Source organism: Salvelinus alpinus, chromosome 5 (assembly GCF_045679555.1).
Source record: "Salvelinus alpinus chromosome 5, SLU_Salpinus.1, whole genome shotgun sequence".
In the NCBI taxonomy this organism is placed as follows: Eukaryota; Metazoa; Chordata; class Actinopteri; order Salmoniformes; family Salmonidae; genus Salvelinus; species Salvelinus alpinus.
This window is the reverse complement of record NC_092090.1, coordinates 3,312,682-3,324,960: the sequence shown is the minus strand read 5'-3', so window position 1 is coordinate 3,324,960 and position 12,279 is coordinate 3,312,682. Positions and strand designations below refer to the sequence as shown.

The 12,279-nt window shown below is 48.7% G+C and overlaps 1 protein-coding gene across 2 annotated transcripts in view; it reads left to right on the top strand.

The window, feature by feature from the left end:
• LOC139575424 (palmitoyltransferase ZDHHC7-like) overlaps positions 1 to 6,794 on the top strand; it is a 38,523-nt gene extending 31,729 nt beyond the window's left edge. For both annotated transcript variants that reach the window (XM_071400375.1, XM_071400376.1), the window contains exon 8: positions 3,997 to 6,794. In XM_071400375.1, coding sequence (XP_071256476.1) covers positions 3,997 to 4,176 — 180 coding nt within the window. In that variant the 3' untranslated portion in view covers positions 4,177 to 6,794. The remainder of the gene's footprint in view (positions 1 to 3,996) is intronic.
• Positions 6,795 to 12,279: the final 5,485 nt, after the last annotated feature.

Below are 12,279 nucleotides of genomic sequence, written 5' to 3'. Positions count from 1 at the left end.
CACACACTGAGGTCGCCACGCCACACACTGAGGTCGTCACGCCACACACTGAGGTCGCCACGCCACACACTGAGGTCGTCACGCCACACACTGAGGTCGTCACGCCACACACTGAGGTCGTCACGCCACACACTGAGGTCGTCACGCCACACACTGAGGTCGTCACGCCACACACTGAGGTCGTCACGCCACACACTGTGGTCGTCACGCCACACACTGAGGTCGTCACGCCACACACTGTGGTCGTCACGCCACACACTGTGGCCGTCACGCCACACACTGAGGTCGTCACGCCACACACTGAGGTCGTCACGCCACACACTGAGGTCGTCACGCCACACACTGAGGTCGTCACGCCACACACTGAGGTCGTCACGCCACACACTGAGGTCGTCACGCCACACACTGAGGTCGTCACGCCACACACTGAGGTCGTCACGCCACACACTGAGGTCGTCACGCCACACACTGTGGTCGTCACGCCACACACTGTGGTCGTCACGCCACACACCGCGGTCGTCACGCCGCACACTGTGGTCGCCACCACTTAGAGGAACACTTGACAAGGTTTACAGCAGTGGTGGAAAAAATACTCAATTGTCATACTTGAGTGAAAGTAAAGATACTTTTAATAGATAATGACTCAAGTAAAAGTGAAAGTCACACAGTAAAATACTACTTGAGTAAAAGTATTTGGTTTTATATGTACTTACGTATCGGAAGTAAATGTACAAGTACAGTTGAAGTCGGAAGTTTACATACACTTAGGTTGGAGTCATTAAAACTCGTTTTTCCAACCACTCCACAAATTTCTTGTTAACAAACTACAGTTTTGGCAAGTCGGTTAGGACATCTACTTTGTGCATGACACAAGTAATTTTTCCAACAATTGTTTACAGACTGATGATTTCACTTATAATTCACTGTATCACAATTCCAGTGGGTCAGAAGTTTACATACACTAAGTTGACTGTGCCTTTAAACAGCTTGGAAAATTCCAGAAAATGATGTCATGGCTTTAGAAGCTTCTGATAGGCTAATTGACATCATTTGTGTCAATTGGAGGTGTGCCTGTGGATGTATTTCAAGGCCTACCTTCAAACTCTGTGCCTCTTTGCTTGACATCATGGGAAAATCAAAAGAAATCAGCCAAGACCTCAGACAAAAATATTGTAGACCTCCACAAGTCTGGTTCATACTTGGGAGCAATTTCCAAACGCCTGAAGGTACCACGTTCATCTATACAAACAATAATACGCAAGTATAAACACCATGGGACCAAGCAGCCATCATACCGCTCAGGAAGGAGACGCGTTCTGTCTCCTAGAGAACGTACTAGTGCAAATTAATCCCAGAACAACAGCAAAGGACCTTGTGAAGATGCTGGAGGAAACAGGTACAGAGTATCTATATCCACAGTAAAACGAGTCCTATATCGACATAACCTGAAAGCCGCTCAGCAAGGAAGAAGCCACTGCTCCAAAACTGCCATAAAAAAGCCAGACTATGGTTTGCAACTGCACAAAGATTGTACTTTTTGGGGAAATGTCCTCTGGTCTGATGAAACAAAAATAGAACTGTTTGGCCATAATGACCATCGTTATGTTTGGAGGAAAAGGGGGAGGCTTGCAAGCCGAGGAACACCATCCCAACCGTGAAGCACGGGGGTGGCAGCATCATGTTGTGGGGGTGCTTTGCTGCAGGAGGGACTGGTGCACTTCACAAAATAGATGGCATCATGAGGATGGAAAATTATGTGGATATATTGAAGCAACATCTCAAGACATCAGTCAAGAAGTTAAAGCTTGGTCGCAAATGGGTCTTCCAAATGGACAATGACCCCAAGCATACTTCCAAAGTTGTGGCAAAATGGCTTAAGGACAACAAAGTCAAGGTATTGGACTGGCCATCACAAAGCCCTGACCTCAATCCTATAGAAAATGTGTGGGCAGAACTGAAAAAGCGTGTGCGAGCAAGGAGGCCTACAAACCTGACTCAGTTACACCAGCTCTGTCAGGAGGAATTGGCCAAAATTCACCCAACTTATTGTGGGAAGCTTGTGGAAGGCTACCCGAAACATTTGACCCAAGTTAAACAATTTAAAGGCAATGCTACCAAATACTAATTGAGTGTATGTAAACTTCTGACCCACTGGGAATGTGATGAAAGAAATAAAAGCTGAAATAAATCATTCTCTCTACTATTATTCTGACATTTCACATTCTTAAAATAAAGTGGTGATCCTAACTGACCTAAGACAGGGAATCTTTACTAGGATTAAATGTCAGGAATTGTGAAAAACTGAGTTCAAATGTATTTGGTTAAGGTGTATGTAAACTTCCGACTTCAACTGTCAGTTCTTTCCACCACTTGTTTACAGGAACAGTGAACCTCATTCAACTGTATCTATAGATATCTATACCATCTCTGTCATGGTGTCTACCTGCAGTGGTGAGCCCTCTGTGTCTAGATGTGTATCTATAGATATCTATACCATCTCTGTCATGGTGTCTACCTGCAGTGGTGAGCCCTCTGTGTCTAGATGTGATGTGTATCTATAGATATCTATACCATCTCTGTCATGGTGTCTACCTGCAGTGGTGAGCCCTCTGTGTCTAGATGTGTATCTATAGATATCTATACCATCTCTGTCATGGTGTCTACCTGCAGTGGTGAGCCCTCTGTGTCTAGATGTGATGTGTATCTATAGATATCTATACCATCTCTGTCATGGTGTCTACCTGCAGTGATGAGCCCTCTGTGTCTAGATGTGTATCTATAGATATCTATACCATCTCTGTCATGGTGTCTACCTGCAGTGATGAGCCCTCTGTGTCTAGATGTGTATCTATAGATATCTATACCATCTCTGTCATGGTGTCTACCTGCAGTGATGAGCCCTCTGTGTCTAGATGTGATGTGTATCTATAGATATCTATACCATCTCTGTCATGGTGTCTACCTGCAGTGGTGAGCCCTCTGTGTCTAGATGTGTATCTATAGATATCTATACCATCTCTGTCATGGTGTCTACCTGCAGTGGTGAGCCCTCTGTGTCTTGATGTGTATCTATAGATATCTATACCATCTCTGTCATGGTGTCTACCTGCAGTGGTGAGCCCTCTGTGTCTAGATGTGTATCTATAGATATCTATACCATCTCTGTCATGGTGTCTACCTGCAGTGATGAGCCCTCTGTGTCTAGATGTGATGTGTATCTATAGATATCTATACCATCTCTGTCATGGTGTCTACCTGCAGTGATGAGCCCTCTGTGTCTAGATGTGATGTGTATCTATAGATATCTATACCATCTCTGTCATGGTGTCTACCTGCAGTGGTGAGCCCTCTGTGTCTAGATGTGATGTGTATCTATAGATATCTATACCATCTCTGTCATGGTGTCTACCTGCAGTGGTGAGCCCTCTGTGTCTAGATGTGTATCTATAGATATCTATACCATCTCGGTCATTGGATGGTTCACTGGCTGTTTCCCAGGGTTTACTTTCTGTTGCTTTTCAAATCAGGTGATTAAATGGAGAGTATGCTGAAGGATTGTCTGTCTGTCTGTGTCTGTCTGTCGATCTGTGCCTGTCTTCATGTCTGTCTGTGTCTGTTGGTCTGTCTGTTGTCTGTTGGTCTGTCTGTTTGTGCCTGTCTGTCTGTCGGTCTGTCTTCATGTCTGTCTGTCTGTCGATCTGTGCCTGTCTTCATGTCTGTCTGTGCCTGTCTGTCGGTCTGTCTTCATGTCTGTCTGTCTGTCTGTCTGTCTGTCTGTCTGTCTGTCTGTCTGTCTGTCTGTCTGTCTGTCGGTCTGTTTGTGCCTGTCGGTCTGTCTTCATGTCGATCTGTGTATGTCTGTCTGTCTGTCTGTCTGTCTGTCTGTCTGTCTGTCTGTCTGTCTGTTTGTGCCTGTCTGTCGGTCTGTCTTCCTGTCTGTTTGTGCCTGTCTGTCTGTCGGTCTGTCTTCATGTCTGTGTCTGTCTCGTCTCCCAGGAGATCGAGCGTCTGAAGAATGAGAAGCCGAGGTGGGAGCGGCGTGTGCGCTGGGAGGGGATGAAGGCCGTGTTCGGAGGCCCGCCCTCCTTCCTCTGGCTCAACCCATTCACCGGCCTGCGTCTGCGGCGCCTACTGATGACACGTACATGCCGTAGTGGTGTGGAGTTCTCTGTCTGAGGGCTGAGCAGGCCAAAACACAGCCCCGTCTTCCCCGTCTGATACCCCCGGACCTCTCTGGACCGTCTGATACCCCCGGACCTCTCTGGACCGTCTGGTACCCCCGGACCTCTCTGGACCGTCTGGTACCCCGGACCTCTCTGGACCGTTGGACACATCATGGGGGTTTTGGTGGTACCTTCTGGACTGATAGGATGGGGTGTGACCTGTGACTTACATACTGGAGAACAGCTGTACCCCCCCCATTCCCACTACATGGCGTCTCCTGAAGTCCCTGTCTCTCTGCTGAGACAGACCAACAGAGTGGAGGGGGACTAAGACTTCTGTCCTCCAGACAGAGAGACTAGGGCTGAATATGGGTCTGTATCTGAGTCAGTCCTCCACACAGAGAGACTAGGGCTGAATATGGGTCTGTATCTGGGTCAGTCCTCCACACAGAGAGACTAGGGCTGAATATGGGTCTGTATCTGGGTCAGTTCTCCACACAGAGAGACTAGGGCTGAATATGGGTCTGTATCTGGGTAAGTTCTCCACACAGAGAGACTAGGGCTGAATATGGGTCTGTATCTGGGTCAGTTCTCCACACAGAGAGACTAGGGCTGAATATGGGTCTGTATCTGGGTCAGTCCTCCACACAGAGAGACTAGGGCTGAATATGGGTCTGTATCTGGGTCAGTCCTCCACACAGAGAGACTAGGGCTGAATATGGGTCTGTATCTGGGTCAGTCCTCCACATAGAGAGACTAGGGCTGAATATGGGTCTGTATCTGGGTCAGTTCTCCACACAGAGAGACTAGGGCTGAATATGGGTCTGTATCTGGGTCAGTCCTCCACACAGAGAGACTAGGGCTGAATATGGGTCTGTATCTGGGTCAGTCCTCCACACAGAGAGACTAGGGCTGAATATGGGTCTGTATCTGGGTCAGTTCTCCACACAGAGAGACTAGGGCTGAATATGGGTCTGTATCTGGGTCAGTCCTCCAGACAGAGAGACTAGGGCTGAATATGGGTCTGTATCTGGGTCAGTCCTCCACATAGAGAGACTAGGGCTGAATATGGGTCTGTATCTGGGTCAGTTCTCCACACAGAGAGACTAGGGCTGAATATGGGTCTGTATCTGGGTCAGTCCTCCACACAGAGAGACTAGGGCTGAATATGGGTCTGTATCTGGGTCAGTTCTCCACACAGAGAGACTAGGGCTGAATATGGGTCTGTATCTGGGTCAGTCCTCCAGACAGAGAGACTAGGGCTGAATATGGGTCTGTATCTGGGTCAGTCCTCCACACAGAGAGACTAGGGCTGAATATGGGTCTGTATCTGGGTCAGTCCTCCACACAGAGAGACTAGGGCTGAATATGGGTCTGTATCTGAGTCAGTCCTCCACACAGAGAGACTAGGGCTGAATATGGGTCTGTATCTGGGTCAGTCCTCCACACAGAGAGACTAGGGCTGAATATGGGTCTGTATCTGGGTCAGTCCTCCACACAGAGAGACTAGGGCTGAATATGGGTCTGTATCTGAGTCAGTCCTCCACACAGAGAGACTAGGGCTGAATATGGGTCTGTATCTGAGTCAGTCCTCCAGACAGAGAGACTAGGGCTGAATATGGGTCTGTATCTGGGTCAGTCCTCCACACAGAGAGACTAGGGCTGAATATGGGTCTGTATCTGGGTCAGTTCTCCACACAGAGAGACTAGGGCTGAATATGGGTCTGTATCTGGGTCAGTCCTCCACACAGAGAGACTAGGGCTGAATATGGGTCTGTATCTGGGTCAGTCCTCCACACAGAGAGACTAGGGCTGAATATGGGTCTGTATCTGGGTCAGTCCTCCACACAGAGAGACTAGGGCTGAATATGGGTCTGTATCTGGGTCAGTTCTCCAGACAGAGAGACTAGGGCTGAATATGGGTCTGTATCTGAGTCAGTTCTCCACACAGAGAGACTAGGGCTGAATATGGGTCTGTATCTGGGTCAGTCCTCCACACAGAGAGACTAGGGCTGAATATGGGTCTGTATCTGGGTCAGTCCTCCACACAGAGAGACTAGGGCTGAATATGGGTCTGTATCTGGGTCAGTCCTCCACACAGAGAGACTAGGGCTGAATATGGGTCTGTATCTGGGTCAGTTCTCCAGACAGAGAGACTAGGACTGAATATGGGTCTGTATCTGGGTCAGTTCTCCACACAGAGAGACTAGGGCTGAATATGGGTCTGTATCTGGGTCAGTCCTCCACACAGAGAGACTAGGACTGAATATGGGTCTGTATCTGGGTCAGTTCTCCACACAGAGAGACTAGGGCTGAATATGGGTCTGTATCTGGGTCAGTCCTCCACACAGAGAGACTAGGGCTGAATATGGGTCTGTATCTGGGTCAGTCCTCCACACAGAGAGACTAGGGCTGAATATGGGTCTGTATCTGGGTAAGTTCTCCACACAGAGAGACTAGGGCTGAATATGGGTCTGTATCTGGGTCAGTCCTCCACACAGAGAGACTAGGGCTGAATATGGGTCTGTATCTGGGTCAGTCCTCCACACAGAGAGACTAGGGCTGAATATGGGTCTGTATCTGGGTCAGTCCTCCACACAGAGAGACTAGGGCTGAATATGGGTCTGTATCTGGGTCAGTCCTCCACACAGAGAGACTAGGGCTGAATATGGGTCTGTATCTGGGTCAGTCCTCCACACAGAGAGACTAGGGCTGAATATGGGTCTGTATCTGGGTCAGTCCTCCACACAGAGAGACTAGGGCTGAATATGGGTCTGTATCTGGGTCAGTCCTCCACACAGAGAGACTAGGGCTGAATATGGGTCTGTATCTGGGTAAGTTCTCCACACAGAGAGACTAGGGCTGAATATGGGTCTGTATCTGGGTCAGTTCTCCACACAGAGAGACTAGGGCTGAATATGGGTCTGTATCTGAGTCAGTTCTCCACACAGAGAGACTAGGGCTGAATATGGGTCTGTATCTGGGTCAGTCCTCCACACAGAGAGACTAGGGCTGAATATGGGTCTGTATCTGGGTCTGTCCTCCACACAGAGAGACTAGGGCTGAATATGGGTCTGTATCTGGGTCAGTCCTCCACACAGAGAGACTAGGGCTGAATATGGGTCTGTATCTGAGTCAGTCCTCCACACAGAGAGACTAGGGCTGAATATGGGTCTGTATCTGGGTAAGTTCTCCACACAGAGAGACTAGGGCTGAATATGGGTCTGTATCTGGGTCAGTCCTCCACACAGAGAGACTAGGGCTGAATATGGGTCTGTATCTGGGTCAGTCCTCCACACAGAGAGACTAGGGCTGAATATGGGTCTGTATCTGGGTCAGTCCTCCACACAGAGAGACTAGGGCTGAATATGGGTCTGTATCTGGGTCAGTCCTCCACACAGAGAGACTAGGGCTGAATATGGGTCTGTATCTGAGTCAGTCCTCCACACAGAGAGACTAGGGCTGAATATGGGTCTGTATCTGGGTCAGTCCTCCAGACAGAGAGACTAGGGCTGAATATGGGTCTGTATCTGGGTCAGTTCTCCACATAGAGAGACTAGGGCTGAATATGGGTCTGTATCTGGGTCAGTCCTCCACACAGAGAGACTAGGGCTGAATATGGGTCTGTATCTGGGTCAGTCCTCCACACAGAGAGACTAGGGCTGAATATGGGTCTGTATCTGGGTCAGTCCTCCACACAGAGAGACTAGGGCTGAATATGGGTCTGTATCTGGGTCAGTCCTCCACACAGAGAGACTAGGGCTGAATATGGGTCTGTATCTGGGTCAGTCCTCCACACAGAGAGACTAGGGCTGAATATGGGTCTGTATCTGGGTCAGTCCTCCACACAGAGAGACTAGGGCTGAATATGGGTCTGTATCTGGGTCAGTCCTCCACACAGAGAGACTAGGGCTGAATATGGGTCTGTATCTGGGTCAGTCCTCCACACAGAGAGACTAGGGCTGAATATGGGTCTGTATCTGGGTCAGTTCTCCACACAGAGAGACTAGGGCTGAATATGGGTCTGTATCTGGGTCAGTCCTCCACACAGAGAGACTAGGGCTGAATATGGGTCTGTATCTGAGTCAGTCCTCCACACAGAGAGACTAGGGCTGAATATGGGTCTGTATCTGGGTCAGTTCTCCACACAGAGAGACTAGGGCTGAATATGGGTCTGTATCTGGGTCAGTTCTCCACACAGAGAGACTAGGGCTGAATATGGGTCTGTATCTGGGTCAGTTCTCCACACAGAGAGACTAGGGCTGAATATGGGTCTGTATCTGGGTCAGTTCTCCACATAGAGAGACTAGGGCTGAATATGGGTCTGTATCTGGGTCAGTTCTCCACACAGAGAGACTAGGGCTGAATATGGGTCTGTATCTGGGTAAGTTCTCCACACAGAGAGACTAGGGCTGAATATGGGTCTGTATCTGGGTCAGTTCTCCACACAGAGAGACTAGGGCTGAATATGGGTCTGTATCTGGGTCAGTTCTCCACACAGAGAGACTAGGGCTGAATATGGGTCTGTATCTGGGTCAGTCCTCCACACAGAGAGACTAGGGCTGAATATGGGTCTGTATCTGGGTCAGTCCTCCACACAGAGAGACTAGGGCTGAATATGGGTCTGTATCTGGGTAAGTCCTCCACACAGAGAGACTAGGGCTGAATATGGGTCTGTATCTGGGTAAGTCCTCCACACAGAGAGACTAGGGCGGTCGGTCGGTCGGATACATACATATGGTACGTCTCTTCACTACTTCTGCGTCCTGGTGCAGTCTTAACCTACTGTTCTATGTCTGCATGAGGATGTGAACAGCACCAGTTTCATTTTTATAAGGACCTCCTTTTCTGTCTCTGATGAAGAACCTGCATTATGGAACTGTAGAGGTGTCAGGCACAATCATTGTTCTGCTCTGAAGACACTGAGTTGTTGTTGGACGTTAAACAGGACTTGTCTAGGACACCCAAGGACATAGTCTATCTACTGAACACAGACCATCACTACTGGTATTAAACAGCCTGGACATGGAGTCTATCTACTGAACACAGACGTCAGTGCTTCCTCTGCCCTGAGCCTCGACGTACCCAACACCTGAACTATGCCCCTGATGCAACAGCCTGAACAGGTTGCTGTGACCTGGACCATGTCCAGTAGACTCAAATGGGACAAACACATTGAAACGGGGGAGGTATTAACAATTTAGCCAATCCAAAACGCTGAAAAATGTATTTTTGTTGTTTCTTTGTATTTTGTCTCATTGGTTGTTTTTCCTCCTTGTTTAGGAGCTGCTACAGTGATTCCCAAGTCCTGTCCCCCCCTTTACCAATGTTTCCCAGACCCCAAGTCCTGTCCCCCCCTTTACCAATGTTTCCCAGACCCCATGTCCTGTCCCCCCCTTTACCAATGTTTCCCATGTCCTGTCCCCCCCTTTACCAATGTTTCCCAGACCCCATGTCCTGTCCCCCCATTTACCAATGTTTCCCAAGTCCTGTCCCCCCCTTTACCAATGTTTCCCAGACCCCAAGTCCTGTCCCCCCCTTTACCAATGTTTCCCAGACCCCATGTCCTGTCCCCCCCTTTACCAGTGTTTCCCATGTCCTGTCCCCCCCTTTACCAATGTTTCCCAGACCCCAAGTCCTGTCCCCCCCTTTACCAATGTTTCCCAGACCCCATGTCCTGTCCCCCCCTTTACCAATGTTTCCCATGTCCTGCCCCCCCCCTTTACCAATGTTTCCCATGTCCTGCCCCCCCCTTTACCAATGTTTCCCAGACCCCATGTCCTGTCCCCCCCTTTACCAATGTTTCCCATGTCCTGCCCCCCCCTTTACCAATGTTTCCCAGACCCCATGTCCTGTCCCCCCCTTTACCAATGTTTCCCATGTCCTGCCCCCCCCCTTTACCAATGTTTCCCATGTCCTGCCCCCCCCTTTACCAATGTTTCCCAGACCCCAAGTTCAGTCCACCATTTTGTTCCCCCTCAGCCCTCCTGACCTCATCTCTCATCTCTCTGCTGATTTAGTTGTCTTCACAACAGAGCCATTGTGACACAGGGTATTGATGATCGTCAAACAACAGTTTGTTTTATGAGATATGAGTACCCTAATCAATACAATCATCAATCATGCAAATATCCGCCATTGATTAAAGCCGTATCTTTTTAACTGTATCCGTTTGATTTATGATTGTATAATATAATTTGTTTTAAAATAAAGAGCTTTAGTCTGTGAACAACATGTCCATTTGTAAAAGGACCCTCATTATTAGACTCCCTGAGGCTCTGTAGGATGTGTCTCTGGAGACATGCTATCTGGAGATGATTAGACTCCCTGAGGATGTGTCTCTGGAGACATGCTATCTGGAGATTATTAGACTCCCTGAGGGTCTGTAGGATGTGTCTCTGGAGACATGCTATCTGGAGATGATTAGACTCCCTGAGGATCTGTAGGATGTGTCTCTGGAGACATGCTATCTGGAGATGATTAGACTGCCTGAGGCTCTGTAGGATGTGTCTCTGGAGACATGCTATCTGGAGATGATTAGACTCCCTGAGGATCTGTAGGATGTGTCTCTGAAGACATGCTATCTGGAGATGATTAGACTCCCTGAGGCTCTGTAGGATGTGTCTCTGGAGACATGCTATCTGGAGATGATTAGACTCCCTGAGGCTCTGTAGGATGTGTCTCTGGAGACATGCTATCTGGAGATGATTAGACTCCCTGAGGCTCTGTAGGATGTGTCTCTGGAGACATGCTATCTGGAGATGATTAGACTCCCTGAGGGTCTGTAGGATGTGTCTCTGGAGACATGCTATCTGGAGATGATTAGACTCCCTGAGGGTCTGTAGGATGTGTCTCTGGAGACATGCTATCTGGAGATGATTAAACTCCCTGAGGGTCTGTAGGATGTGTCTCTGAAGACATGCTATCTGGAGATTATTAGACTCCCTGAGGCTCTGTAGGATGTGTCTCTGGAGACATGCTATCTGGAAATTATTACTCCCTGAGGCTCTGTAGGATGTGTCTCTGGAGACATGCTATCTGGAGATTATTAGACTCCCTGAGGGTCTGTAGGATGTGTCTCTGGAGACATGCTATCTGGAGATGATTAGACTCCCTGAGGGTCTGTAGGATGTGTCTCTGGAGACATGCTATCTGGAAATTATTACTCCCTGAGGGTCTGTAGGATGTGTCTCTGGAGACATGCTATCTGGAGATTATTAGACTCCCTGAGGGTCTGTAGGATGTGTCTCTGGAGACATGCTATCTGGAGATTATTAGACTCCCTGAGGGTCTGTAGGATGTGTCTCTGGAGACATGCTATCTGGAGATGATTAGACTCCCTGAGGGTCTGTAGGATGTGTCTCTGGAGACATGCTATCTGGAGATGATTAGACGGTCTGTAGGATGTGTCTCTGGAGACATGCTATCTGGAGATGATTAGACTCCCTGAGGCTCTGTAGGATGTGTCTCTGGAGACATGCTATCTGGAGATGATTAGACTCCCTGAGGATGTGTCTCTGGAGACATGCTATCTGGAGATTATTAGACTCCCTGAGGGTTTGTAGGATGTGTCTCTGGAGACATGCTATCTGGAGATTATTAGACTCCCTGAGGCTCTGTAGGATGTGTGTCTGGAGACATGCTATCTGGAGATTATTAGACTCCCTGAGGGTCTGTAGGATGTGTCTCTGGAGACATGCTATCTGGAGATGATTAGACTGCCTGAAGGTCTGTAGGATGTGTCTCTGGAGACATGCTATCTGGAGATGATTAGACTCCCTGAGGATGTGTCTCTGGAGACATGCTATCTGGAGATGATTAGACTCCCTGAGGGTCTGTAGGATGTGTCTCTGGAGACATGCTATCTGGAGATGATTAGACTCCCTGAGGGTCTGTAGGATGTGTCTCTGGAGACATGCTATCTGGAGATGATTAGACTCCCTGAGGGTCTGTAGGATGTGTCTCTGGAGACATGCTATCTGGAGATGATTTGACTGCCTGAGGGTCTGTAGGATGTGTCTCTGGAGACATGCTATCTGGAGATTATTAGACTCCCTGAGGGTCTGTAGGATGTGTCTCTGGAGACATGCTATCTGGAGATTATTAGACTCCCTGA